This window comes from Vanrija albida (assembly GCF_041260175.1).
Source record: "Vanrija albida strain AlHP1 chromosome Unknown contig_5, whole genome shotgun sequence".
Classification (NCBI taxonomy): domain Eukaryota; kingdom Fungi; phylum Basidiomycota; class Tremellomycetes; order Trichosporonales; family Trichosporonaceae; genus Vanrija; species Vanrija albida.
The window spans coordinates 520,745-548,299 of NW_027191424.1; the positions used below are offsets into that span (position 1 = coordinate 520,745).

At 63.2% G+C, this 27,555-nt stretch overlaps 11 protein-coding genes across 11 annotated transcripts; 6 read left to right on the forward strand and 5 right to left on the reverse strand.

The window, feature by feature from the left end:
- Positions 1 to 324: 324 nt before the first annotated feature.
- Positions 325 to 1,829, forward strand: NIT1 (Nitrilase; the record flags this gene model as incomplete). Its single annotated transcript, XM_069354776.1, has 4 exons — positions 325 to 801; positions 898 to 1,291; positions 1,371 to 1,684; positions 1,722 to 1,829. 4 exons carry the CDS (start codon positions 325 to 327, stop codon positions 1,827 to 1,829), a joined length of 1,293 nt encoding a protein of 430 aa, XP_069206847.1.
- A 191-nt stretch (positions 1,830 to 2,020) lies between these two features.
- On the reverse strand, positions 2,021 to 3,897 carry Q8F55_006316 (uncharacterized protein; the record flags this gene model as incomplete). The annotated part of the gene is made up of 3 exons (XM_069354777.1): positions 2,021 to 2,498; positions 2,543 to 3,505; positions 3,590 to 3,897. 3 exons carry the CDS (start codon positions 3,895 to 3,897, stop codon positions 2,021 to 2,023), a joined length of 1,749 nt encoding a protein of 582 aa, XP_069206848.1.
- A 2,495-nt stretch (positions 3,898 to 6,392) lies between these two features.
- Positions 6,393 to 7,510, forward strand: Q8F55_006317 (uncharacterized protein; the record flags this gene model as incomplete). Its single annotated transcript, XM_069354778.1, has 4 exons — positions 6,393 to 6,563; positions 6,605 to 6,760; positions 6,807 to 7,318; positions 7,369 to 7,510. The coding sequence occupies 4 exons, from the start codon at positions 6,393 to 6,395 to the stop codon at positions 7,508 to 7,510; spliced, it is 981 nt and encodes a 326-aa protein (XP_069206849.1).
- A 1,087-nt stretch (positions 7,511 to 8,597) lies between these two features.
- Q8F55_006318 (uncharacterized protein) lies at positions 8,598 to 9,411 on the forward strand (the record flags this gene model as incomplete). Its single annotated transcript, XM_069354779.1, has 3 exons — positions 8,598 to 8,842; positions 8,988 to 9,035; positions 9,123 to 9,411. The coding sequence occupies 3 exons, from the start codon at positions 8,598 to 8,600 to the stop codon at positions 9,409 to 9,411; spliced, it is 582 nt and encodes a 193-aa protein (XP_069206850.1).
- A 19-nt stretch (positions 9,412 to 9,430) lies between these two features.
- APR1_2 (aspartic proteinase precursor) lies at positions 9,431 to 10,429 on the forward strand (the record flags this gene model as incomplete). The annotated part of the gene is made up of 3 exons (XM_069354780.1): positions 9,431 to 10,071; positions 10,118 to 10,352; positions 10,424 to 10,429. 3 exons carry the CDS (start codon positions 9,431 to 9,433, stop codon positions 10,427 to 10,429), a joined length of 882 nt encoding a protein of 293 aa, XP_069206851.1.
- A 25-nt stretch (positions 10,430 to 10,454) lies between these two features.
- Positions 10,455 to 12,144, reverse strand: Q8F55_006320 (uncharacterized protein; the record flags this gene model as incomplete). The annotated part of the gene is made up of 6 exons (XM_069354781.1): positions 10,455 to 10,761; positions 10,795 to 11,265; positions 11,301 to 11,517; positions 11,555 to 11,817; positions 11,858 to 11,905; positions 11,948 to 12,144. The coding sequence occupies 6 exons, from the start codon at positions 12,142 to 12,144 to the stop codon at positions 10,455 to 10,457; spliced, it is 1,503 nt and encodes a 500-aa protein (XP_069206852.1).
- Positions 12,145 to 12,730: 586 nt separating this feature from the next.
- Positions 12,731 to 14,466, reverse strand: Q8F55_006321 (uncharacterized protein; the record flags this gene model as incomplete). The annotated part of the gene is made up of 6 exons (XM_069354782.1): positions 12,731 to 13,037; positions 13,074 to 13,496; positions 13,552 to 13,771; positions 13,821 to 14,095; positions 14,145 to 14,192; positions 14,231 to 14,466. 6 exons carry the CDS (start codon positions 14,464 to 14,466, stop codon positions 12,731 to 12,733), a joined length of 1,509 nt encoding a protein of 502 aa, XP_069206853.1.
- A 901-nt stretch (positions 14,467 to 15,367) lies between these two features.
- On the forward strand, positions 15,368 to 16,695 carry Q8F55_006322 (uncharacterized protein; the record flags this gene model as incomplete). The annotated part of the gene is made up of 4 exons (XM_069354783.1): positions 15,368 to 15,591; positions 15,646 to 15,693; positions 15,751 to 16,022; positions 16,061 to 16,695. The coding sequence occupies 4 exons, from the start codon at positions 15,368 to 15,370 to the stop codon at positions 16,693 to 16,695; spliced, it is 1,179 nt and encodes a 392-aa protein (XP_069206854.1).
- Positions 16,696 to 17,920: 1,225 nt separating this feature from the next.
- Positions 17,921 to 19,497, forward strand: Q8F55_006323 (uncharacterized protein; the record flags this gene model as incomplete). The annotated part of the gene is made up of 6 exons (XM_069354784.1): positions 17,921 to 18,123; positions 18,161 to 18,208; positions 18,248 to 18,531; positions 18,568 to 18,793; positions 18,850 to 19,299; positions 19,356 to 19,497. The coding sequence occupies 6 exons, from the start codon at positions 17,921 to 17,923 to the stop codon at positions 19,495 to 19,497; spliced, it is 1,353 nt and encodes a 450-aa protein (XP_069206855.1).
- Positions 19,498 to 19,862: 365 nt separating this feature from the next.
- On the reverse strand, positions 19,863 to 22,422 carry Q8F55_006324 (uncharacterized protein; the record flags this gene model as incomplete). The annotated part of the gene is made up of 3 exons (XM_069354785.1): positions 19,863 to 21,715; positions 21,756 to 22,081; positions 22,151 to 22,422. 3 exons carry the CDS (start codon positions 22,420 to 22,422, stop codon positions 19,863 to 19,865), a joined length of 2,451 nt encoding a protein of 816 aa, XP_069206856.1.
- A 1,773-nt stretch (positions 22,423 to 24,195) lies between these two features.
- Positions 24,196 to 25,857, reverse strand: Q8F55_006325 (uncharacterized protein; the record flags this gene model as incomplete). The annotated part of the gene is made up of 3 exons (XM_069354786.1): positions 24,196 to 24,497; positions 24,547 to 25,278; positions 25,326 to 25,857. 3 exons carry the CDS (start codon positions 25,855 to 25,857, stop codon positions 24,196 to 24,198), a joined length of 1,566 nt encoding a protein of 521 aa, XP_069206857.1.
- Positions 25,858 to 27,555: the final 1,698 nt, after the last annotated feature.

Below are 27,555 nucleotides of genomic sequence, written 5' to 3' on the forward strand. Positions count from 1 at the left end.
TGTTGCGGCGGGTGCGGTGCCCCTCCGCCCCGCAGCGGCGTGTTGGCCGACACTCGACCGACGTCGAGGTGTATAAGACGAAGGGGTGCAGCTGATGCCAGCTCGCAAGACTGGTATCTATCCGGTCGCAGCGGCAGCGTCGCAGCTATATCTCGACCCAGTCGGCGCGAAGAAGCGCGCCCGGCCACCCGACATCGCGAAGGCTTGCGTGATCCCGACGCTTCGGCCACGCCCGTCGTCGCCAAGCGCAGAGCCGCGGAAACCGTCCGCACCAGCACAGTGATATAAGCGGCGCGGCTGGGTGCACCCCCCCCCCCTTCACCCATGGACACGGACGACGCGCCCGCCCAGCAACCAGCCCCAGCAAGCCGCCAGCACCGCAGAGTGCACCTCCTCGCCTCAACCCCAGCCGAGTGGGACAGCCTCATCCCCGCGCCCGACCTCGCCCCGGCCCCAGGCGCACCCCCCGCCGCCCCACAGCTCCCGTTCCAGCCTAGCACCTCGCGCACAGAGGCAGAACAGCGCGAGTGGTACGCCCGCCGGCTGAGCTACGCGCACCCCGCCGCCACGTCGCCCAAGCCCGCCATGGTCCGCGTCGCGGCCATCCAGGCCGCGCCCGTCGCGTACGACCTGCACAAGAGCCTGCATAAGCTGCGCAGTCTGGTGTTCGCGGCGCGCGATAATGGCGCAGAGCTCGTCGTCCTGCCCGAGGCTTTCTTGTCAGCGTACCCGCGTCATTTGGATTTCCGGATCGGCAGCAGGACGCAGGAGAATCGCGAGTGGTACGGGCGGTATGTGAGGGTGAGTCGCTCGCTTCGCCCCTAACCCCTCCCCCTCCCCCCACCCCCGCCCGCCCGCCGCCTCGCCTCGCTGCGCTCGTCGGCCGCTGACGTCTAGTCGAGCGTCAAAGTCCCGCTCGGCGCCGAAGGCCGCGACTGGCTCGCGACGGCGCCCGAGCAAAAGCCCGAGGGCGAGTTCTGGGCGTTCCAGCAGCTCGCGCAAATAGCAAAGAAGTACGCCATTTTTCTGAGCGTCGGCGTCGTCGAGGCGTCCATCGTCGGCAGCACGCTGTGGTGCACCAACCTCCTGTTCGGGCCCAACGGCGTGCTGCTGAGCAAGCACCGCAAGCTGCAGCCCACGGCGGCCGAGCGCATCGTCTGGAGCCAGGGAGAGGGGAGTAACCCCATAGGGCTGAAGCGCACCGCCGGCGGCGAGGGCGCGGGGAGCAGCGATAACATGCCGGTCGTGCCGACGAGCGTGGGGCGCATCGGCGCGCTCATCTGCTGGGAGAGTGAGTGGGGCGTGGGTTCCGCCATGGCCGCCAGGCCATGCGACGCGGCCTCGCCAGCAGCCTCGCTGACGCTCGGCAGACTACATGCCGCTGGCCCGCTACCTCCTCTACAAGAAGGGCGTGGAGATCTACCTCGCGCCCACGGCAGACGGGCGCACGACCTGGCTCCCGACGATGCAGCACGTCGCGATGGAGGGCCGCTGCTTTGTCATCACGGCCAACCAGTACCAGGCCGCCGGGGACTTCCCGCCCGACTACCCGCCCTCAGTGGGCGACGACAAGCCCGAGAAGCTGCCCGAGGTGTGGAGCCGCGGCGGGAGCGCGATCGTCGGCCCGTTGGGCGACGTGCTCGCCGGCCCGCTGTGGGACAAGGAGGGCATCATTTACGCCGATGTGAGTGTAACTTGGGTGGGGAGTGCTCACCCCCCAGCTCGACCTCGGCCTCATCGACGGCGCAAAGCTCGACTTTGACCCCGTGGGCCACTACTCGCGCGAGTCGCTCCTCATGGAGCTGCTGGGCCAGGTGGGCGGGTCGTAGCGCACAACAAGGTCCAAGTAATGTGACGCGCGGCCAAAGCAATGTGATGCATCTCTCAAAGACGGTCGTGTGTGCTACATCCGCCAACGAGTGTATTATAGTTTGTGGCGGTGGGGAGGTGCATTGGCATGTGGGTGGCAGCTGGGTGGCAGACTGGGTCACAGGGTGGTTGGCAGGCCTACACCCCCGCCCTACGCATGCGCAGGATTCTTCAACGCCTTGAGCTTCACCTCGCGCTCGCGGTCATCCGCAGCCTTCTGCGCCCGCATGTCGTCAATCTCCTGCGTCCGCTCGGCGACCTGCGCCGTCAGGCCCGCCGCGTGGTCGCGTCGCTCCTCAAAGTCGTTCTCGGCGTTGCGCAGCTCGGCCTCGATCCGCTCGTACTTCTCCTTCTCCTTGAGGAAGCGCAGCCGCGCGCGGTGCTCGCGCGACGTCCACTTGGACAGGTTGTGCTGCGACTTGCGCTCCTCCTCGATCGCGTTCTTCTGCAGCCGCGCCAGCCGCCCGACGTCGGCAATGCTCTGCGCGACTGCGCGTGCCTCGGCCCGCCCCTCCTCCTTGAGCAGCTTGGCCAGCTTCTTGGCATCCTTCTTCTCCATGCGCGACAGGCGCGCCAGCTGGTCCTTGGACAGCATGCGCTCAGAGACCTCGGCACGCGCGTGGATGTCACTGCGGGGTTAGTGGCAACTCGACACCAGCCCAAGCCCACTCACTCCCTGCCAAGCACCTCCTGCGGCTGCGTGCCGACGCTGAACCCGGCGCCCTTGCCAAACGCGCCGCGGCGCGAGCCAATCGTCCCGCCGTTTGCGCCACGCGACAGCGTACCAGCGCGCGCCGTCGTCGCGCGGCTCATCGCAGTGTTGCTCCGGCCCAGATGCGGGTTGTAGTCCTCTTCAACAAACACCGGCTGCGGGCGCGCGCCGAAAGCCGAACGCGGGCGCGGCACCGGGCCGTCATCGTACAGCTGGTGCCCCTGGTAGCTCGAGCCCCGGTGCCCGTTGCCCGGGTGTCCGTGGTTGTACGGCCCCGGAGGCAGCTGCTGCTGCAGCGCGCGCTGGTGCGACTGCGACGCGACCTGCCCCACTACTAGCCCGTGGACGGCCGCGTCGACCGGGTCGTCCTCGATCGGGGGGAGGCGCGAGTGCTGCGGCGAGAGCGGGACCCCGGTGCCGCGGTACGAGCGCTCCGAGTCGGCACGCGTATGGGCGACCGAGTGGGGCCGCTGCTGGCTCGCGTTGCTCGATGTGCGGAAGACGCCGGCGTGGGCCGACGACGGGCGCTGCGGGACAGGCTGCTTGATGTCGCCAAACGAGCCCGTGTGTGACTCGGCCACGTCCGGCGTGTCGAGGACATGCGGCTGGCGGCCCGGGTTCTCGACCATGACGTACGAGTGGGTGCGCGGCGCCTTGCGCGACGAGTTTGTGCGCGTGCCAGCGGCAGTGGCGGCAGTGGCGACGCCGGCGCCGACAACAGCCCCGGCGGCCACAGCGGCCGTGGGGTTGGCGCCCTCTGTGGGGCTCGCACCGGCCCCACCAGGGCTTGTGGCTGCCGCCGGCTTGGCACTCGCCGTCGACTGGTTGCGCGACGCTGTGGGCCTGGCCTCGCTCAGCGGGCGCTCGTACGAAGTGACAATTTCCGGGCGGTGGAGGTACGATCTCGAGGGCGCGTCTCGGATGCTAGGTGGTCAGCATCCTGTTCCCAGACTCTCACGACACGCAACACGGCACCATGCATGCGACGCGACGCGACTCGGTACTCACTTGGGCCGCTCGGCGTGGCCGTTGGCGTGTGCGTGTCCGTTTGTCCCATTAGCCGGGATCACGACGGGCACGAAGGTCGAAGCCGGGCGCTGGTCCTCGTCCTCGACGGCGCCGACAGAGCTCGGCGGCCCCGCGGCGTGCTGACCAGGGGCGAGCTTGCCCGCCCCCGCACCCCCCGCATCGGCGATGCTGAGGTTGCGAGCCTGGGCGGCGAGGTGGTCAGTGTCGCGCTGCGTCACGAGGGCAGGGTCGGTCGTGTGCGGTGTGGAGCTGGGTGGGGCGCGGGCCCCGTTGCTAGTGGCGGCCATTGTGGGTACGGGTACGGGTACGAATGCTCTGGATGCGCTGGGGGCGGGCTCGCTGTCTGTGGACGCGTCCGAGAGGGGTGGTGGTGAGGAGAGCGGTGGTGAAGTCTTTGCTGCTGTTACGGCGGCGGAGTCGTGCTCGCCGCTGCTAGTGCCGTCGGTGGTTTGCGGTACCTGGCTCTGACTTCCGTTTTGGAAAACGGCGCGCAAGACTGGGCGCGAGAGCAGGCCAACGAGGCCGAGTTCGAGTGTGGTAGTAATGGTGGTGATGGGGCCGTATGGGGCCAGTGATGGGGGAGGTCAAGGAGGGTGTGTAGTGTGGGTAGTGTATGTGGTAATGTGTGTGGTCGTGACTGTCGCTGTCGTTGTCGCTGTCGCTGTTTAAACCGACGCCGAGATGGGCTCCGCCCCGTTTTGCTCGGCGCGACTGCGCCCCCCGACGTCACTTTGCGCGGGTGGAGTTAGAGTGGGGGGGTTGAAAAAGGTCAGTGACGCGGTGCCAAGTGCAAAGTGCCACTGACGTCATGGATGTGCTCCACAGGACATTGCCATGTGGGAGCCACGCGACGGCCTGCCATGCGATAGGGCTATGGGCTATAGGGTTATAGGGCTATCTGCTACAGGGCTATGTAGCTATAAAGATGGACAATGGGGCTATATGTAGGGCTAGGGCCCCGCGGCTGCACGCCGCGGGCCGCAGCAAGGCTGAGCGACTGAGAGCGCCACAACGATGCACCGAGACATCAGCCATCACGCCCGTTGGAACGGCATGCTCCGCAAAGGGCAATAGGGACAAAAAGTTAATAAGCGAGACACACTAGTGGCTACCTTACACAAAGTTGATGGGCAACAGGTTGATGAGCAGGCATGTTGTGGTACTGCCGCGGCAGCTGCGCACGACGATCGCTCGTGGTGGGGTATGTCTGATGCTGAGACAGCTTGTCATCCCCAGCAGCCGAGGACAATGACGGCGCTGTTGTTTTGCTTATCATGGTGGAACACAACACTGGTCACGGGATGAAGATAGCTCCCTACTAGCTCCGACCTCCCGCATGCAGTATCACACTGTTTGTTGTTCTGTTTGCAGTCAAACGTGGCTGAGCGGCAGGAGCCGCCAAACGGGCTGAAAGGCGGACCTGACGCCCAGCCAAAGACCCACGCAGACCAAAGCAAGCACAAGAGGCGCCTCCATATCTGAGGTCCGCACTGCCTGCCGCGCAAAATCCAAGGCAGGCTAGCCAGCTGCTGCGAAATGGTGAAGCCAGGGTTCGGCACCGGCCCGTCCTGTCGCGTCCGTTGGCATGTGTTAAACATAATCGGCTCGGCAGACGCGGCCAACTGAATGGCACGACGGGTCCGGTTCGGCACTCTGCTGCGCCGCGACAACTCGACTGCCGAGATCCCTGCCGCCAGACTTATCTTGCCTAGCGCGGCGCAGGTACATCCCGCCTCCCATTCATTACGAGGGGGCTGCTCGCAGCCGGCAGCCGCCCGCGGCAGACAAAGACAACCTCCCCAAACGCCCCCAACGCCCCCAAGCTTCTGCCGCAGCCTCCCAGCGCTCACATTCAGCCACGAGTGTGTTGTGTCGGTGACACGCCGCCGGCTGTCGGAGGTTGACAGCCGCTGGTGTTTTCGAGCCGTCCATGCGATGGTGAGAGCGGCCCGGAGGAGCAAGCAGTGCAGGCGGCTGGGAGGAGCCAGTCGTGCAAGGAATGGTCTCCTCATGTCCACATGGAGCCAGTCATTTACAGAATGGTCTGCTAGGAGGAGCAAGCCTGCAAACGGCTAGAGAGCAAGAAGTGAGAAGCTGTGATCAGAGTCTGGGCCCTTTGCTTTGCCCGTGTCGATGCGAAGCTCTCAGGTCGATACAGCCAGACGGGAAAATCATCCACTGCGCATTGTATTCTGGCCAAGCCTAGTTTCCGCGTGGAGCCTGGCGCGCATTGCCCACTGCCGAGGCAAAGGATTAGCAAACCTTTTTGTTTTGACTTTTCCGCGCCCTTGTATGCAGAGCCTCTTGCATCAGGCATTAGAAACCGGCTAGTGTCCTAGTATGTCTTTTGCTCCCTGCGGCCCTGAAGTGGTTGCATTGATAGCAGACAAAGAGGCTTCATTGACTTCCTGTCCCTGGGCACTGAATACTACAGGCTTGAATAGCACTAGCGGGCGGATCGAGTGTGGCGCGCCATCGCTTCGTGGCTATGCCTCATGGCATGGTAGGTCGTCTTTGTCTGCATGTGCCGAGTCTATTTTTCCCTCTATCCTGTTCGGGGCCTCCGTTCTTTGACTCTTCCAGGCTGTATTCTAGGTGTCCACGCTGTTCGCAGTCACACAGTCTTACAGCGCTCACAGCCGCAGTCGGAGTATCGGACACATCCCACACCCCTCCCACGCGCAGCCTCAAGCGCGCCGTCAAAAGGCTGACCCATGTCTCGTTTCTTCCCCATTGTCTCTCCCAACTGACCTTCACTCGTTTTCTTCTCCAGACAGTCAACATGGCATCTGTCTCGGTCCTGTTGTCTACCATCGCCGCCCTGGTGCTCCTCGCGCCGGCGGTCCTCGCCCAGACAAGTCTTCAGACCTACGCCGGCTGCATTTGGTACGGCTATCTCGCGGGCGGTGGCTACTGGGCCTCGGGCTTCTTTGCGACCCCCGCGCTGTGTGCTGTAAGTCATGAGATGAGCGGACGCCCGTTGCTAACCAGCAGGCCGAGTGCGCAAAGGTCGCGACCAACAACAACTTCGTTTGGGGCCAGGCCAACCAATGGTGTGGCTGTGGTCCTTACTGGCAGGCCGGCAACGGCCTGATCAACGCCGCCGCGAACGACGGCGGCGTGGCCTGCGGCACCGCTCAGGGATACCAGGTTGGTGGTACCCCACACCTCAAACGCCCGAGCTAACCTCCGCCAGTCTTACATGATGGGATCGACGTTCGTTTTCGGCGGGTGCACATCGACCGTCACCTTTGACTCGCGCGACATTGCCGCCGGTAACAACAAGGGATTACTGGACCCCAAGGCTTGCTACGCCGCGTGCAAGAGCTGGAGAAACGTTTACATGCAGGCGACCACTGCCGCGGTCAACTACAACTGCTACTGCGCCAACTTCCCGCCAGCCACGATCGGGGCCGTCTCGCAGACGTGCTCGAGCTCGACCTTCTACCTCTACCAGCACACGGCTCTCGAGGCCTCGCAGGGTCTCGCCAGGAGGCAACAGCGTCTTATGCAGATCGACGCCGAGCGCGTGCTCGCCGAGAACCCGTACTGCCCCCCCGGCCGCGAGTCATGCCGTCTCTCGGCCGACCCCTCGGACGAGTCGTTCGAGTGCCTCTACCCCCAGTCCGAACTCGAGTCTTGCGGCGGATGCAGGTACGGCCGCTTCGGCCCCCCCAACGTCAACATGACCACGACTGTCGGCGTCGAGTAAGTAGTGTTGTGAGACAGATGGTTGCCTTGCTGACACGCATTCACAGCTGCACTGCGCTCCCCGGCGTCCGCCTCGGCGCCGTCACTTGCAGCGAAGGACAGTGTGTCATCAGCGGCTGCCGCAAGGGCTTCCGTCTCCAGGACGGGGCCTGCGTTCCATCCCAGCAGAAGCGGGGCCTCCGCATTTAATTAGATGTTTTCTTTGCTTCACGGACAGTCTCTTTTTTTTTTTTTTCCTGGCACCCTCTGGCAGCCCACTATGCATCATTTTCACCATAGACGCGTTGGACGCGTTGTTGACGTTGGGGGCGGGCGGGTTGGGGCAATAGCCGATGTAGCTGCCGCAGTTTCCTCTGTCTCAACTCAACATCGCCGACTTGGCGTCCAGCTGCGAAATCTGCAGCACCCTGGAGCAGGGCGAGGAGGCTGAATGCAAGGGGTAACCTGCGGCTTGACGCGTTGCTGCTGATCCTACTGTCCTTCCTGATCCGCACGCCTCGAACCTGCCAAAGTGCCACTGACGTCAAATTAATTTGGCGTTATGGGGAGGGCTGAATAAATGGTTGTCCCTCCACGTGGAAACCACGCGAAGTTCATTACGTATTAAATGCTCCGCATGGGCCCTGGGGCTGACTGCCTCCGGCGCCGTGCCGCGCCCGGTGGGCGTGCCTGGGGCATTTCTGGTTCCTGCCTGTGCGCCGATTGTCACATTGTGCCCATGTTTACACGCACACGCGCGCAACCGGCGGCTGGCACGCTGCCTGGCTGGCTGCTCGTCGCGCCTGGGAGCCTGTCCACCTGGGAGCCTGCCTGCCTGCCTTTCTGGTCGCCGGGCCAGGTGGGGCAGGCGGGCAGGCAGCTGCTGTGCCCGTCGTCACCTGCGCCTGCCTACCTACCAAGTGCAGTATGTAGCACCCCCGATCCCACCAGCCAAATGACGGTGGGCAGCGGGGAGGAGTGAAACCTGCTCCACTGTGTTTTGTTTGGCACTTACCCCCCCCCCCCCGCAGCCGGCCGGTTCGCCAGGCTTGGCATGCTGCGCATTCATTCACCAGCTCGGTTGGTCCTTCGGCAACGATCTGATGCACGCTAGCAGCAACCGAACGTGCACACTCGACGTAAAACACACTAGGCAGCATACGATGGCATCGCGCATCGTCGTTGTCGTTGTAGCATAGATTGTCTTGACAAATACCCGCTCTGTGACTGGCCAGTTGTTTGCGACACGGACACGGCGGCGACAGGCGACGGACGACCAAAGGAGCTCGCCCAGCCCATGCTCACAGCCGTGCTGGCGCTCGCGCTAGCCTCGACGACAACAACGGCCTCGCCCACGGCCCACGCCCTCCTCCCCCGCAGCGATGGGCCCGTCGACATTGTGCTCGTCGCCCCGAACCGTACCGCCCAGGACGGCCAGCCGTGGATCGAGGGCGCCGCGAGCCGCCTCCTGGCAAAGTACGCCGACCTGTTGCCGTCAGACGCCCCAGCCAAGCGGCAACAGCAGCCCGCGTTGGATACGACGTGAGTGATTGATGATGTGGACGAGGATTGCGCTGCTGGCCTTGACGACGTGCCGGGTCGTGCCTCCATCTCCAGCGCCGATCCGCAGATCTCCAGCGCCGATCCACTGACCTGAAATCCAACGACCTCGCTGACATGAGTGCAGATTATCAGACTGGTATGACTGGATGTACTCGGCCAAGGTGGCCATTGGGTGGGTTTCTTGTGGCGTCGAGAGGTCGCTCGTTGTCTCGGCGCTGGTTGTCAAGCCCGTGGCTGGTTCACTCGCTGACGCCCCCAGAACCCCACCACAAGACTTCTACCTCCGCCTCGACACGGCAACGCCCTACCTCTGGGTGTATGGCGACGAATGCACGACCTCAAACTGCACGGCCGCCAAGGCCACCCAGAGCCTGTTCAAGCACGGACAGTCGTCGACGTACCACGACCTCCAGCAGACGGCGACCGTGACCTATGTGTCGTCGTCGTGCACTGGCCCTTGGGGCACCGACGTCGTCGGAGTTACGAATGGGCTCGAGGGGCCAGCGAGATCGACACAGTCGTCGACCGGGTACCAGTTTGGTGAGTGAAGCGAAGCAGCCACCACTAATGTCAGTCCGCTGCACGAGCGGCGACGTGACAAACGACCCTACCCAGGCCGTCGGCATCATCGGCATGTCCCTCCGCAGGGACAAGTTCCCCGACCCTCTGTGGCTGACGCTCGCGCCCCACTGGCCCGAGCCACGCTTCGGCATGTACTTTGGCAAGCAGGACATGCGCGACTACCACATCATGAGTGGGCCGGAGAAGAACGGGGGTGTGTTGACATTGGGGGGCGTCAACAAGTCGCTCTTCACCGGCGACATCAACTATGTGCCGCTCGACACGACCAAGTACTACTCCGAGTCGAATTTCTTCTGGCAGGTGCCGGTCGACGGCGCGCTCGTTGGCGGGGTGACGTTCGGCAAGGGCACGTCCATCATCGACACGGGCTCGGCGCTCATCATGGCGCCGCAGACAGTGTGCGACGCCTTCTACCGCAACGTGACGCGCGTGCAGCAGTCGGGCAGCCTGGGGTACTACTACTTTCCGTGTTCGTCGGCGGCCGGGATCACCGACCTGTCGTTCACGTTCGGCGGGGTCGTGTACACTGTGCCAAAGTCGGACCTGGTACGGTTCGAGCCGAGCATCTTGTCGGGCGGCGTCGAGTGGTGTTCGGGCGAGGTGATGCCCACGCCGCCAGGGTATGGGTGAGTAGAAGTGGCTAGCAGGCGAGTCTGGCGCTAAAGCCCGCAGAAACAACTGGATCATCGGTGACACGTTCCTCAAGAATGTGTACACTGTGTACCAGCACGACCCACCCGCGGTCGGCTTTGCGCAGCTTGTGCGCAACGGAACAACACCGGTGCATCCTGCGTCTCCGTCGTCGCCGGCCGGGGCGAATGCGTCGGGGACGCCTCCGACGGCGTCGAAGCCTTCTGGTGCGCGGCGGCGAGTGACTGGGGCGGGGATTGTGGCGCTGGGGGCCGTGGTGGCGGCTGTGCTTGCATCGGGGACTCTGGATACTGAGATACACTTGTATATACTTCATATCATATATAGCTGTAATGCATGCTAGATCTGTGCTGCTGGGTCATGAGAGGAGGGCCACGGCGAGGGCGAGGATCACGGCGGCGGGGGCGACGAGTCGCGGGCCCGCGCCCGAAGACACGCGGGTGGGAGTCGGGAACGGCTGGATCGGCGTGGTCGAGTCCGCTCCGAACACAGTGTTAGCGGCGCCAGTGATCCCACCGCCACCGGGCGATGCGGACGCGGGCGCGGTCGAGTTCGCGCCGGAACTTGCCGAATTCGCAACGAGCGCAAAGCCCACGGCGGGCGGGTCGTACTGGTACACCTGGTAGAGGAGGCGGAGGATGGTGTCGCCAAACATCCAGTCGAACCTGTCGTCAGTGTCGCTCTCTCCCCGGACCTACGGATAGCCCAGATCCTTGGGGTCGGTCGCCTGGAGCTGGGCGCGGCACACGCGCCCGCTCGGCCCCGCGGTCCACCCGGGCACGCCGGCGCCCGTCACGCCGGGGAAGTAGAGGAACATGTGCGCCGCCGGAATGGTGTAGGGCACGCCGCCGAGGGTGAGGACGAGGGGGCGGGCGTGCTCGGCGTTCTCGCACGGGAAGATGTGTGTCGACGTTTCGGGGATGAGCACCATGCCCTGCACGCCGGCGTAGACCGCGTCCCACACGGTGGGGGGCACCCAGCTCAGCGGCGTGCCCGTGTCGAGTACGGCGACGCTGCCAGGCGTGAACGTGCTGCTGTCGACGGCGGCCGAGTCGACGCGCACCGCCCAGAACGTGTGGTTCTGCGCCTCGCTCGGCTCGGATTTTCTCGGCAGGACAACGTTGGGGACGTAGTTGATCTCGCCGGTGTACAGGTCGCGGTTGACCCCGCTGAGGGTTAGCGGGGCGGGGGGAGGGGGGCTTACCCGAGCGTCAGCACGCCGCCGTTCGGGTCGGCGGGCCGCAGCTGCTGGCCGGCGCGCACCGACTGCGGAGCGAGGTACACGCCGAAGCGCTTGTCCTTCCAGTCCTTGACGAGGACGTGCCACAGCGGCTCGGGGTAGTTTCGGATCGGCCAGCTGAAGCCGATGACGCCTGGGGGCTCGGCGAGCGACTGGGTCACGTTGCCCTCTGTGCAGCGCACTGGCGTCAGCTCGGCGAAGGGGTCACGGGCACGTACAGAAGGGGTACGCCTCTGCCGACTGCACGTTGCTGTTCCCGACCCCGACAGTGTCCCACCCCCACAGGCCGTTGCAGTAGGTCGTGACGAACTGGACGCCGGGGCGGAGGCCGGTGCGGTTGTTGAGCGTGTACGTCGACGACTTTGCCGCGTCAAACCCCTCCGAGTGCGAGCCGCACATGGACGGCGTGCACTCGCTGTCGTACACCCACGTCCCGGGGCTGCCCGTGTCGAAGGCGAGGAGAAAGTCCTGCGGCGGGGTGCTGCGGTCCGGTCAGCCCGTGCCGTCGACAACAAACGCACCCGATCGCCACTTTGACGCTGTACCGCGACTCCATGTGGTTGGTCAGGCTGGGATCGTCAGCCGTGCGCGACAGGCGCAAGCCGCCTCACCTCGCGTCAAGGGTCTCGCCCTGCTGCCTCCTGTACATGGCGAGCCGGCCGGCTGCGTGCCGCCCGTCGGCGTCGAGGCCGGCGCGCCGCGGCTCGGGGGCGTGCAGTGTGAGATGCACCGGCCCGTCGTCTGCGCGCGGGAGGAGCGCGGCCTGCGCTGCCGCTACCAGCGCGAGGACGAGCGCTGCGGTGTGCATGGTGGGTGAAGAAGCATGTCGAGTTGGTTTGCATCGACTTTCTAGCCGAGCATCGAGCGGCCTCGGTCACCGTCGCCAAGACTATTATCCTCCTGCTAGATCCGCTAGGCGGCAGACGAGGGCGGGTGACGCAGCAGGCCAGGATAACAGGCACTGGTGCATGCGTGCCAAAGTTCTGAGACGCGGGCAGGGGATCGGAGCATGCTTGTGGGGTTGGGCCCCAGGACGCCGGCTCGGCCTGCACGGCCTTCGGCGCATGCATCCTTGGGCTGTGGTCGCGGCGGTGAGCGGCGCTCTTGGCTTGATATCGGCGAGGCGGGGTGCGGTATGCAGCGACCGCTGGCCGGCAGATAGCGTCGAGCCAAGGAACAGGTCTTTAATGAGTGCCCACGTGTGGGACAGTCACCAGGACGCATGCCAGCGTCGACGACGGATCTGGGGCGTGCGCAACACAGTGTCGATCACAAAGACTGGTGGCGTGTGCCGTGCTGACATCAGCGTGATCCTTTCTGACAACATATTTGCGTGGGCGCTGCTGCATTGTTGCATAGGGACTGTACAATGGCCAGATGCACTACTCCCAGCCTCATGCCAGAGCCGCAAGCACGACCCCCGCCACCACACCGGCCAGGCTAGCCACTGTCGAGCCCGCACCTGAGTCGGTGCGCGTCGGCGACGCCGCTGCCGACGGGTAGGCAGTACCACTCGCTCCTGCGGCTGCAGCCCCAGTGCCAGTGGTGTTGCTACCAGCGGTGTTGCTGCCAGCGGTATTGCCGCCAGCGGCGTACGACACCGCCTTGTCCGACAGCTTTGCAAAGCCGATCGCTGGCGGCGAGTACTGGTACACCGAGTAGACTTGCCGGAGGAAGTCGTCGCCGAGGAGCCAGTCCCAGCTGGGCTGTTAGTTCACGACGAGGCGATTCACTCACTCTCTGACTCCGCTGGGCGTGGGTTCCAGCCCGTTGGTGCAGTACTTGGGGCGGCCAGGCCTGTCCCACTTGGGGATGTAGATGGCCAGCTCTTCGCCTGGGATCGTATACTGCACGCCTCCGAGGGTCAACGTGAGCGGAGCGAGCTTGGTGTCGCAGGGGAAAGCGACGTAGGGCACTGGCGTTGTGTACGCTTCGGCGCCAGGAATGTCGCCGTACACGGCCTGGTACACTTCCGGGGGGACAAGCGACGTCGGGCCACCCGTGTCCACGACGGCCGGGGTGTTGACCGCAAACTCCTTGCCGCCGTACTCGGCCCTGTCGAGCATGACCCCCCAGTCGTAAGGGACACCGTTGAGATACGACGCGTTGCTCAGCGGAATGTAGTTGATGTCACCGGTGAACAGGGCCGTGTTGACCCCGCTGATTGGCGTCAGCAGTCGAGCCTCTTGCGATGCCAGCCGCCTTGGACACATACCCAAGCGTGAGAACGCCGCCGTTCTGATCCGAGTGCGAGAGATCCTCGCCCAGATCGGCATCCTGCTTGGCAAGGAAGACGCCGAAGCGCTGGTCTTTCCACTTGGACACGAGCCTCATCCACAGCGAGTACGGAGTGTCCTTTGTCACCGACCAGCCCATCCCGAGGACACCCCTGTGCGAGAGCTGGTGGGTGGTCGTGTTGCCGTCCGTACAGCGCACTGGGCAGACAGTCAGCAGCTGCGATGCTCCCCAGGCATCATCACCCACTGAAGAGGAGAGCATCGGTCGAGTCGTTCCGCCGCTCGGCTCCACTGAGCCCGTTGGTGAACCCCACCGTGTCGTACCCCCACGGGCCCTTGCAATACGTCGTCAGGTAGGTCATATCACGGTTCACTCTTGGTTCGGGCCTGTACGTCGAGGACCGGCTGGCATCAAAGCCACCGGTCGTGTTGCCGCATGTCGTGGGCGAACACGAGCTGTCGTACACCCAGATGGCAGTGCTCCCCGTATCCAGCGCGAGGAGGAAGTCCTGCGGTGGCGTGCTGGTGGCCGTGAGCTGATGCCGCCCAGGGGGGAGGGCGGGCTGCTTACCCGAATGCTGTCTTGATGTTGTAGCGCGCGTCCACGTAGTTTGTGAGGCTGAGCAGCTTAGTTTGGAGGGCGATACCGCAACCCACTCGTAGTCCCCCTCCTGTCGCTTGAGCACCTCGTCATCGAAGCCATACTTGAGAGCAAGGCGTCGCCGGGCGAACTGCCGAACTTCGACGTGGCTGTCAAGCCGAGCTTGGGGGTTCGAGAACAGGTCTACGTTCACCGGTCCGTCGTCTGCCCGAGGGAGGAAAGCAGCTGATGGCTCAGCGAGCAGCGACACCGCGAAGAGCGCTGCAGCCGCTCCAAGGTGGGGGTTGAACATGGGTGTCTGTGAAGCTGGGGGGTTGGCATCGACAACATTGATCGCCTGCCGCTGAGTTGTCGCCAACGACTGCGAGGAACCGGAAGAGGTGTGGGGCAGTACGGGGGCGGGTCAAGGTGATACATGTTTACGGGGAGTTGGAGTCATACTCTCTCAAACCGAGTTCACTCCGCTCGAGCCGCCTGGGCCCAGACACGATGCCAAGCTCGCGATGAGCGGACTGCCTCAGCCGACCACTGCCTTGGACTCGTTCCGTGCTTTTCGGCTACACTGGCAGTGCAGTTGTTGACAAAACAGTGTGCGGTCTACGTGCTTTTCGGCTACACTGGCAGTGCAGTTGTTGACAAAACAGTGTGCGGTCTACGGCAAGCCAAGGCCGCTTCCGCGCCGAAACACCTTGTAAGGCGGGCGAGGGGCAAACAAGGGGTCAGTGGACGGTTTAAGACGGCGTTCGAGGTTCTCTATTGTTTTGTTTTCGTCTGGCACATGTTCGCTGGTGAAGTTGCCATGAACGAACATGCACTCTCCTGGTTACCATCGCTCAGACTTCTATTGTCCTTGGGCAAGTCTTGCCTCGCTGAATGTAGAGAGATCCCCACCCTCCTTTCGGCTGCGCTCCCGTCTATAGGCCTTCTGAACCCGAAGCCCGAAGCTGTTGCCGCGGCAGTGCAGGCAGCCTCATGCCGCGGTCTCAAACGTAGCGTCGTCAGTTCGGCTCCCATCAAACACGGTGCCTTGGTCCCGAATCCTGCCAAGAGACCTGCTTCCAAGAGACCACCCACACGTTCGCAGCAAGCCGCAGCACGTACGCAGCGTTGGGGGAAACGCAAGTGCTACGGCGACATTACAAGCTACGTACTTCACTCGACTTCAACATTGCGCCACAGAAAGCACGGGCATCATGTCGACCCTGCTCGCGGCCGTGCTAACGCTGGCCCTCGCGATCACGCACTCCGCAGCAAGCGATAACGGGCCGGTACACCTCAACCTCCTCCCATCTCGCAATGCGGCCCGGCTGCGGGCCGAGGACGTGGCGGAGGCGCAAGCCTTGCGCCGCGACATCATCTTCAAGGACTTTCAGCGTCCGGGGTTCCAGAGGCGCCAGACTGTCAAGTCGGACTGGACGTGAGCTTGCCTTGTTTTGATGGTACGCTGGGCCACGCTAACCCGGTCCCCTAGCCTCTCGAACCGCGCGAACAGCAGGTACTCGGTCATGATGGCGTTCGGGTGCGTCTGAAGCTCGGCTGGGTGCTGGGGAGGTGCTGTGCTGACTCGTGGCTGCAGTACGCCGCCGCAGGACTTCCTCATCGATGTGGACACCGGTAGCTCCGAGCTGTGGGTATACGACAATGCGTGCACGCCGACCCAGTGTGGGGCGCATTCAAGTGGCTTCGATGCGAGCAAGTCGTCGACGTACAAGGACGCTGGGGTCACGGGCGAGATTCAATACGTCTCCTCGTATTGCCGTGGCCCCGCTGGCTTCGACACGATTGGGATCACCAACGGGCGGACTGGATCAGAGCGTGCCACGACCTTGGTCCAGCAGCAACCCTTCTGTAGGTCCCCGATTGCGAGGCGGTGCTGAACATGTCAGTCCGCTGCAACGACAGCACCACGACGCAATCTGAACACGAGGCACCCGGTAATCTGGGCCTGGCCTGGTACACGATCCGCGGGCAAACGCCACTCTGGCTCAACCTCGTGGATGGATGGCAGGACAAGCGTTTCAGCATGTACTTTGCCAGGCAGAACGACTCGGCGTTCTCCCCGCCGGAGTACCGTTCGTCGAATGGCGGTGTCCTCACGCTGGGCGGCATCAACACCGAGCTGTTCGTAGGCGACATCGACTACATCCCAATGTCCAACAGGACGTACCGTAACAACGCACCGTTCTTCTGGGAGATCCCTGTCGATGGGGCAGAGTACGGCGGGCAGACGTTCGCAGCCCGTTCAGTCGCCATCGTCGACACTGGCAACCCGTTCACGTCTGTGCCCAGTTCAGTGTTCCAGGCTGTTTACGCAAACCTACCCGGGGCACAGTTGACCAGAAGCGAAGGCAGCCGCTACGCGTTCCCCTGCCGATCGGCTTCCCAGCTCCAACCTCTCACGATTACGCTCAACCGCCGCCAGTACACCATCCCGGCTGTGGACCTGTACATAGTGGCGTCAGCGTCCGGCACGACCTGTTACTCCTCACTGGATCCTGTGGAGGACAGTTACGACGAGTAGGCATTTTGAAACCCATCGCCTGCGCTAACGCTTGCTCAGATTCCAATGGGTGCTCGGAGACTCGTTCCTCGTCCAAGTGTACACCGTGTACCAGTACTCGCCGCCGGCAGTCGGGTTCGCGCGCCTTCCGGGTCAGGCGGTTCAGGACCCTCCTTCTACAGGAGGACCTTCAGCGGGCACTGGGTCAGGCGGTGGAGCTGGCGGGGGAAGCGCAGCTGCCAGCCCAACTATCTTCCCAAAGCCGAGTTCTGGTGCGAGCCGGGCGGCTGTAAGCTTGGGTGCCGTGGCACTCGGCATTGTTGTGGCGATGCGGACGTAGGTGATGGTGGGCGAAAGACATCGGTATCTCGACCCCCTGTATCTATATTATACAATGGACATGCCTTCCGGCCGAGCAAACGCCACGGGCAGTTCCCGTGGGTACCTGAGGTCTTCGTTTCGAGCTTCCGGTTGTTACGGGCCTAGAGTCACGGGTCACTGAAGACGCAGGGGAAGCGGGCTGAAGTGTCCAGAAGTGAGCGGCTGTAAGAGGAGTCGACGCGTCCGCTCCGGATGCAGAGTTTCCTGACCGGTGGACCGCCCATAGCGAGACGGAGACGGGGACTGCGCGGGGACCTGGGACCGGTCCGCTGAGATAGTGTACGTCAACCAACAGCGTACGCACGCCACGCCCGCCGCCAGAATCGGATGCAGAAGGTCACGCAGCGGGCAGATGAAACGCCGTGCCACAATCTGACTCGACAGGGCGATCGCTCCGTCCCGAGCGCCTCACGGCCTGCAGGGGGTGTTGTGGCGAGCCCCAACGTATGTCGCGGGCAGGCGATCAAGCATGTCATGGTCCAGACCGCCACTCTGCGACACGGAGCGCGGGATACCCCTGGTTGGCGTTGCTACCGACACTCTTGCGGAGTATGACGCGGCTAAGCATCATCGTGACCCCTGTAAGCATAGGGGGCCGCGCTCGTTTGTTTGGTGTGTCAGTTTGTGGGAGAATCATTCTGACGTTAGACAGTCGCTTGGGAGGATGCGCGGGTTCCTCGCGATTACGATGCTTGTGGCAGGAGAGCAACGAGGGGTTCCGCGACGTATGTGCTCCAAACATCCCCCCCTTCTGCCCGGGGTCGCGTTTGCATCCAAACACGCGCATCTGCCATCGTTGCCGTGTATAAAGGGAGAGAAGTGCGAGCCTTTGCCGAGGAATCCCTAGGAATCCCTAACCTCACAAATGTCTTCCATGTCCGTAGCAACCGTATCAGCCCTTGTGTTGGCCCTCGCCACACTCGCCGTGCCCACCCAAGCCGTCCCGCTCAGCGCCGATGGCGGCCCTGTCCACCTCGAGCTGAGCGCGCCGCGCCGCTCGGTGCCCAGCCTCCAGCACGTGGCTGATCGCCGTTCCAAGCGCGATAACACGGACCCGTTCAACGCCAAGTGAGCGGCATCTTGTGGCGCCTAGCTGACGACGCAGCCTTGTGAACTGGTTCGATTCCGCCTACGCGGTCAACGTGGCATTCGGGTAAGGCTCGCGTCTCATTTCCAAATGCTTACCGCCTAGGACCCCGCCACAGGACTTTGTCCTCTTTCTGGAGACCCAATCTCCCTTGACTTGGGTGTACGACTCGTCGTGCACGCCCGACACGTGCAAGGGTCAGACGGGGGGCTTTGACACGAGCAAGTCGTCGACTTATGTGGCAAACGACACGCTCAACAGCCGACCGCAAGGTCCGCCGTCCGTCCAGTTGTCGGATGATCTTTTCCTCAACGGCACATGGGGATCAGACACTGTCAGCGTGGATGGGGCTGAGGGGAAGAGCGCCTCTGTGGACAACTTCATGTTCAGTAGGTTTGGTGACGAGACTCCGACCTAACTCGCAGTGAACTGCAAGCTTGGCGGCATCATCAACAACTCTACGCAGCGGCCTGCCGGCGGGCTCGGGCTGGGATGGCCCAGCCCTGGAAGCTTTAGTCCGCCAACAATGCTCTCCAAGCTCGCCGAAGGCTGGAAGGACAAGCGCTTCGCCATCCATCTCGCCCAGCAGCCCGCGCCTGCAGATGGGCTGCTCGAGCCCCAAGACAGCAAGGGTGGCACCCTCACCCTTGGGTATGTGTCTGTCACTGTTGTCCCAGGATCATAAAGCCGTGCTGACTCTGGCATAGGGGTGTGAACTCTGCCCTGTTCACTGGTGAAATCGACTACGTTCCCCTCTCGACGCGCTTTGCCGAGAACGGCGCGCCCACATTCTGGGAGATCACGGTCGATGCCGCCGACTACGGTGGCAAGCAGTACGGCAACGACACTGGAAACGGTACCATTGCGTCTGTCGACGCAGTGTCCACCTCGTCATCTGTGCCAGACAAGTTGTTCCACGACGTGTATTCAAACATCTCGGACGCCCGTCTTGTGGAGGCGTCAGGGGACACACCTCAATACTATACGTTCCCGTGTGCCTCGTCGGGCCAGGTCAAGCCTCTCACCTTGACACTGGGCGGAAAGGAAATCGTTATCCCTGCTGAGGCCCTGTACACGCCATACGAGGCCGTCCTGTCGACAAAGGAGCCAGCTGGATGGTGTATGGGCCTTCTCCAGACCATGGGTGAACCGTCGTTGTAAGTACACAGATGGTCACCAGTATGACTCACCTCGCTAACATCTATCTCATCAGTGACAACGTCGACTGGCTGTTCGGAGTTCCATTCCTTCGCAATCTGTACACCGTGTTCCAGCTCGAGCCTCCTGCGATCGGCTTCGCCAAGCTGTCTGCGAGCGCGTCGAAGGGTAGTCACTGCCGCCGCCGCCGCGCATAGATGTGGCACAATGGGTGGTGCCGAGTGCCACCTGCTCACTTCTGTTGGGGCGAGCACCTCCAACTGGCACACCAGCTGCGCTCGGTGTTGCGATGCTTGGCCTCGCTGTTGCGGCTCTCGCTTGAGGTGTGACACCGTGAGATACCCAGAGAATAGTTGAGATAAGTACTTGTGCCTCAAAAGTGAAACAAAGATGAAGAGAGTTGTGTGTGTGCCATCATCCATCAGCCAGCAGATGGCAGCAGCCTAACACGCAGTGTCCAAAGGTGCATATGATGCCAAGAGTTAATGATTTGGGGTATCAAGCGCACTGCGCTCCGTGATCTGGTCTACGGGCGGGACGCCCGGCGCCACGGTGCAGCAGCTCAGAGAGCAGCGTAACGCGCCTTCTTGGCCTTGGGGCCGCGCTTCTTGGGCGGGCACTTCTTCTTGCTCGGCGTGGGCTTGGGCGCGGGCGAGGTCGTGCCGCCACCGCCGCCGGGGTTGAGGCCGATGTCGATGCCGCCGTCGCCCGAGCCCGTGGGGGTGCTCGAAGGAGCACTGCTCGAAGGAGCACTGCTCGACGAGCCAGGCTCAAGTCCGATGTCGATGCCGCCGTCGCCGGTAGGGACAGCAGAGGTAGTGGTGGGGCTGCCGGACACAGGGGGGGTGCTCGAGGTAGGAGTGCCCGAGACAGGAGTGCCCGAGATAGGAGTGCCCGGCACAGGAGTGCCCGAGGAGACAGCAGTGCCGGAGGAGACAGCAGTGCCGGAGGAGACAGCAGTGCCGGAGGAGACAGCAGTGCCCGAGGAGACAGCAGTGCCCGAGGCAGGAGCGCCCGATGAGGAGGGGGACTCGGAGGCAGGCGTGCTCGAGGCAGAGCCAGAAGACGAAGCGCCGGTAGGAACAGTCGAGCCCGAGGTGGGCGTGCCGGAAGCAGTAGACGAGACCGAACCGGACGAAGCGGTGCCGCTGGGGGAGACGGTGCCCGACGAGGGGACGGTAGTCGAGCTGCCGCTAGTGGAGGAGGGCACGTTGCTGGAGCCGTCGGTAGGGAGAACGGAGGTCACAGAGGTGCTGGAGGCCTGGCTCGTCGAGTTGCTCGGGAGGGTAGCCGACGTCGTCGACTCAGAGGAAGCCGAGGTCGCCGAGCTGGAGGAAAGAGGAGCCGACGTTGACCCGTTGCCGGTGGAGAGAGCAGAGGACGAGGTGTTGGTAGGGAGCACAGACGACGATGACTCAGTGACGGGCGCGGTGGTCGAGGCGCTGGTCGGGGCCGACGAGCTGGCCGACGAGCTGGCGGGGACCGTCGAAGAGCTCGAGGGCTCGGCCGAAGAGCTCGAGGCGGAAGTCGAGGAGCTCGACGCAGCTGTCGAGGAGCTCGAGGCAACCGTCGAAGAGCTAGAGGCGGTGGTCGAAGAGCTAGAGGCGGCGGTCGAAGAGCTAGAAGCGGCAGTCGAGGAACTCGAAGCCGCGGTCGAGGAGCTCGAGGCGACCCAGGACGAGGACGAGGGCTTGATCTCCTCGACGAGGCGGGCGAAACCGACGCGAGCGGGCTGGTACGAGTGGATGGTGTAGACGTGGCGGAGGAAGGACGCGCCGATGACCCAGTCCCAGAGGCCTTCAGAGCTGGCCGGGTAGGGCATGACGTTGGTGACACAGTTGCCGTTGCTAGTGGGCTCGACGAGGTCGTCGGCGCCGAGGGTGTAGCTCTGTCCGTTGAACACGAGCGTGGCCGTCTTGCCGAGCGCAGTCCACTTGGCACAGTCGACCTCGAACTGGCCGTTACCGTAGTCCTTGAGCTTCTCGATGTCGTTGTAGATGAGGTCGACAAACGACTGGGGAGCGTTGATGCCCGAGGCACCAGTGTCGACGAGGGCAGTGCCGCCGGCGACGGACGCGCGCTTGACGTTGGTCGACGAAGCGCCGCCGTCGACGAAACCGGCGTCGAGGGCAACGCGCCAGTAGGTCTTGGACTGCGTCTGCACGACATTCAGCCAGTTGACGTCGCCAGTGTACAGGTCGGTGCGGGTGCCACCGAGGGTGAGGATACCGCCGTCGTAGCCCGAAGCCTGCCGGGGAGCGTCCGTCTTCTTGAGGTAGATACCGAACACCTGGTTCTTCCACTTGGGAGCGAGCTCGAGCCAGAAGGGAGTCGCCTCGTCCGAGGGGAACGAAAAGCCGAGCAGGCCCGAGAGGTCGCTGATCGGGAAGGAGATGTTGCCGCGGCTGGCCGAGACTGACACGGTTAGCGGCCATCCATCCATGCATGCGCTCACCAAACTCGTAGTTGTCAACTTTCTGGGGGTTGCCGCCGCCAAGAGTGCTGGAGAAAGAAACGACATCCTTAGCCTTGTCGCCGACGATGTGCTGGACAGAGTAGGCGAGGTCGGCGGTGCCGTTCACGGCCTGGAAGGTCGACGATGCCGACCGGTCGTACTGGTTGCGGGGGCTGCTGGAGGGGCAGATGCCCTGGTCGGTACACGACTTGTCGATGACCCAGAGCCAGGGGGAGCCAGTATCGACGCCGAGCTTGAAGGTCTGAGCAGGAGTTCCAATGTCAATGCTGGCCGAGTATGGCGTGTTCCAGGAGTAGAAGCGAAGGCTGGTGGGGTTAGTTAGTATGGAATGGTGGTACACGATAACGGCTAGCGCCATCATCAGCCGCACTCACTCCTGGGATGTGGAGTCGTCTTGCCGGGCAGCAATATCGCGCTTGAGAACCTCACGCTCCTCGGGGTTGAGGAGGTGAGCGTACCTCGCCCGAATAGCGATCTGCTCGTTCTTGAGCAGGTCGGCGTCGTTGCCAGCCGACACGAGCGCAATGTCCTTGACGGTGCCGGGGGTGGCGAGCGCGTAGCGGGCGGACAGGCCGAAGGGGAACGCCTCGGCGGTCGACAGCGAGACGAGGAGCGTGAACGCCGTGGCGAGGGGGAGAGCGACCATGGCGAAGAAAGAGGGGGGTGGGGTGGGGTTCAAACGAGTGTGGGGCGGACGAGGTGTCCTAGAGTCTACAATCTATCACGAAGTACTTACAAGCCGGATGGGAGAGGGCACTCGTCAACGAGTGTGTGAGATATCGACGACAGCACAACGACAAAGCAAACACGAACAAGAGAGCAAACGACGAGCAAGTCCGAAGGTCTTGTCCAGCGTGCTCCATCCCAGGTACCTACAGTACGTTGATGCTGATGAAACGGTGCCCATCTCAGGTCCAGGTCGGCCTGCTCCCTCTCCCTCTGCTCCCTCACCCTCTCTCTCCCTCCCCTCGCCACCACATGCCCGTCATGCATCCGGCCGGGCTTCCCTTGCTCGGCGGCTAGAAAGAGGCCCTCGGGCAGCAAGCGAAAGCAGCAGCATGCCTGTTCCAGTAAGTGCAGTCGCGTGGGGCGGGCCGCCGGCGGGATGGACTCACGCCTGACGTTCTACCAACAAGCATAACCTGGGTGGCATGGGCGACGAGGACAAACGGACGCGTCGCTGCAAGGAAAAGTCAGGAAAAGGGTGCCTATTTTACGTGAAACGGGAGGAACGCGTCTAAAGTGGGCAGGCAGCCAGAGGGAGCGGGTTCAGGCTTCAGGCTTCAGGCCCGCCGCGCGGCTCGACCTCCCTCCTCCCGACTTGTTCGAGGCTTCTGCGCCAAGTAAGAGCTGCCTGGCTGGGCAGTTCAAGCACAACGCACAACATTGCACACCCCCGATGAGACTAGCTTGGGCGCCATGTTCTGCTCAAACAATCACCACGTTCGCTTTGAATGGCTGGAATTTGATGAAGTGCCGAGATGACCTTTGCTACTGTCTGTGTGTTGCTGCCTGCTGCGGAGGCTGCTGTAAACTATGAAGTAACTCGTTACACCTTACCCTACAGACGCGGAGCTCGGAGTATCAACCCGTGCGGCAGCTCCCGTTTGCCAAGCAATAGTGACACCTCCCCCACCCTTACTTGTCGGTATTGCTGCTTTTGTGCCCGTAGCTTGACCACCGATTACAACCCCGAGACACATGTAATTATGCTGGGGAGTGCGGGCGGGAAGGCGAGGCTTTGTTCGCAGTAGGGCCTGTAACGTAGAAGGACACTGGTGTTCGTAGAAGGTCGCTGGACATTAGACTTGGAGCGCCAGCAACGGACATCCAGCCTGCACATCAACAACAAACACGAGTACAAGCACATCGTTCTTGGCACGGTCAAACAATCGCGTCACCTGGCACCAACTACCTTGGAGCTGGGTAAAGTTAGTTCAACTGGCGCGACGCGTCCCCCGTTGTCACAAAGCATAGCAACAACCGGCAAGGGGGTGTTTGCGCGCACCGCTCTTCACAACGAGCAGTAGTGCATGAGGTACTAAGATCCAGACCATAGGCACAGTTCAGCAAACAATCGCGTTGCGTTTCGGGGCAAGGAGGAGTGGTTGTGGGTTGGAAGAGCTGGTGTGCCTGGATCAGATCGGTTGCTGTTTACACTACTCGTTCTCATCTCCAGCTGACGAGGCTGAGGTATGGCGCTGTCGATGGCATGATGCAGCGGTACCACCACAGGTCGCATCCGTGGGCCCAGCCGGAATGCTGACTCCAATGCGTCAACAATCGCGGCAACGCTGTCCCTCGCGCAGCTCACACCCTCCCCCACACGACGCCGAACTGATTACCCCTAACATTGGATTACTCTATAACACTTAACAGACGCGTACAATCCGCGCCGACTAGACTATATCTACAACACTTAGGCGTGCTTTGCGATCTCGAGACGCTCGGCGATCTGACTTGGGCCCTTGTAGTGCTTCCTGCCGTGGAAGATCCAAGTGAGGGTCGAGAAGAGGAGGACGACACCGACGACAACGATGACATAGTTCATGCTGGCGCCGGTGACGGGGATGGCGGGAGGGAAGATGAAGACGACCGAAGTGACGGTGACGAAGACGAGGGCGAAGCCGTTCACAAGTCGGCGCCAGCGACCGAGGGACCAGATGATGTGCTCCCTGGCGGGGTCGAAGGCGCTCTCGCCACGGATGAAGATGAGGAAGACTGCGCTGTCAGTTGTGCCGACCGAGCGACGAGCAACAGCGACACTTACTGGGGAAGAAGTAGGAGGTCTGGAGGAGGACGACCGACGACGAGAGGATGGCGTTGAGGACGATGGACGAGCCGAGCTCGATGAGGCCGAACACGAAGACCCAGACGAGGACAAAGATGATGGCGCGAGCGGGCACCTTGAGACGGGGGTGAACGGGCTTGAGGGCGTCGGAGAGGGGGCCCAGGCCCTGGTCACGGGCGACGGTCCAGACCATGCGCGAGGAAACGGTCATGATGGCCTGGCCCGAGAAGAACATGCCGCCGAGGTTGAAGAGGAGGAGGCAGGTAGCGCCCGCCTGGGAGCTAGTAGCCTGGTAGTAGATCTGGAGAATGGGGCCGGTGGCGGCGGTGACGACGCTGTCAAAGTCGCGGATGACGAAGAGGAGGATGATGGTGAAGATGAACGAGGTGCCGGCGCCGAGGATGATGGCGAGGACCATGGTCTTGGGGGCGTTGCGCGACGGCTTGGGCATCTCCTCGATCAGGTGGGTAACGGCGTCGAAGGCGGTGAGACCGAACGTCGACTGGAGGAGACCGAGGATGAAGGCCATGCCGTTGGGCCATCCGGTCTCATTGTAGAAGGTGGCGAAGACGAACTTGGCATCCTGGAAGTTGCCCTTGGAGCACGCGAGGATGGTGATGGAGACGACGACGATGCCGATGATGGACCAGACGCCGCCGATGCGGTCGATGGCGGGGAGGGTGCGGACAAAGAACGTGTTGAGGACGAAGGCTAGGAGCGTTAGGGTTTGCCTGACAGCACTCGCGCGCCCGACTCACGAATGATGGCAAGCGCGACGTAGAGGAGGAACCACTGCCACGGCTTGGTCTCGGTCTCGGGCTGCCAGAGGGCGAGGATGCCGAAGACAAAGTTGGCGATGAAGGCCCACGCGGCGGCGCTCATGGCGACCCAGCCGCCGGCGGCGCACCATCCGACGAAGAAGGACAGGCCGTTGCGCAGGCTCTCAGGCGCGAGGATGTAGGCCCAGTCATACTGGCCTCCGGTCATGGGGAAGGCGTGGCAGATTTCCGCGAGCGACAGGCCCATGGCGATGGTGCCGAGGGCCGAGACCAGCAGGCCCCAGACCATGGAGACCGAGCCGCCGGAGGGCAGCACGACCGACAGCGACGCCGACATGGCCGTCCACGAGTTGAGGAGCGCGAACGCGAGGCCGAGACATGACAGGAAGGAGAAGTTGCGCTCGAGGGCGACCTCGCTGAGCTTGCTCGTCACGCGCGCGAGCGTCGGTGTGGCGTCGGCCGCCGTGTTCTCGAGGTCGACATGCGACTTGGACTTTTCGGATTCGGACATGGTGCTGGATGCGGTCGGGGTGTGGGGTGCCGGCGTGGCTGGAGGGGGTGGGGGTGAGGGGTGGGGGAGGGGCGTGGTCGTAGCGGCCTCGGTCGATGATGGCGACTGATCTCTCACCCTCAGCTAGTTATACACCTCATCTCTCTCTCCGCAGCTTGGCCAGACTTTTCTGAGCGCGTCACGTCATGCTCGCGTCAGTTTGGATATTGAGTCAGTCGGGGCGGCGGTGGACGACGACGAGCGGATAGCCGGGGGTACGCGGGGGCTCGGGCTCGAGCGAACTGGCACCGAGCAACCTCGGAATCCCACCGCTGGCGTGATCATTCCAGCTGATGGCGCCAGCGATCTCGGTTGTCTGTTGGTTATAAGTAGACTGGCCGTGTCGAGCGCGCCGCCTTAAAAGAGTCTTGCGAGCGGGGCTCTTATCGGCGGGTTAGGCGAGCTTGGCGGCCGGATGGCGTTATCAGCTGCATCAAGCCTCGTCGTGTGGTTCTTTTGGAATAATTTGGCGTCGCCAGCGCCGCCAGCGCCTCGAGCGCCTCGGCCCCTCGAGTCGCACAGCGCGTTGTCGGTGCACGATGCATCGCGTAGTTGTGCACTACGGCCCGAGGCTGGGCTAGAGCACCAATGCATCGAGCCGGTCTCATCACGCCAGCGCCAGGTTGATAGTGCCTCTGACGTGAAACGCGCGCACAGTGTCGGCGCCGCGCTGGGTACCCTGCCCTCCGACATGCGCCGACTTCCGACATCGTGGCCGAAACCTGCAGGCGCTCGCCTCCACCGCCACAGTCGCCGAGCACGACGACACCCACCACCACGCCCTCCACTTCCACTGCCGCCTCCACCTCTCTGGCGATCATCACCTGCTGCACCACATACCTGGAACACGCGGTCCCCTCGCGCGTGGAGGTGCCGAAAGCACGCCACGGGATACTCCGAATATATCATGTGGGCAATTGACACGGCGATCGCGGCGTGTGGGCTGCCGGCGGCCTGGCGGCGACGCGGTTGGCATGACATAGGCAGGTGGCTTGACATTGGCGCCCGGCGCCATTTGGCAGGTTGTCCCATCTTCAACTCTCGAAATAGCGCCGCGAGACTCAAAGAAGGGCACGGGCAACACAACCGGCGCTGCTGCTCGATCCTTGGGCAGCGGGGAACGGCTGGGAGGGGTAGGTGACGGCGAGCAGACACCGGCAACAGCCCACCTTAGAGAATCCAGCACGGCATTCCGCTCACGGACAACAGCTTCGTCTTGAGGAGGGCACAGAGGACGAGAAGCCAGCGGAGGAACAAAGGGCTGAGCGGTCCGGCGTTGGCGCCTTGCTAGCTCTCTTCATGTCCATCGAGTGCACCCGACGGCAGCGCGCGGCCAGTCGGGCGAGCGGTGCTGGCACATGCCGGGAAGGCGAAGTCCAGCAGCTCCAACACCCGCGCACGAGACAGGTGCGACATCAAGGGGTGCCATCTGCGCTGCTGGGCCCATGCTCTACCCACTCGATGCAGCGCACGCGCAGCGCGCCAGACTGGCATCGCGCAACGCCGATCGGCGGCGAGCTGAGACGGCGAGGGCGGGCATTGATGAAACCTGGATGTCGGCGTAGTGAAGTCCTGGCAGTCGCAGAGCGCATAGGCTCCACGCCCGGTGTACGCGCACCACCTCGCCGTCAGTGGGCCCCGCGTCGGCCACACGCGCCA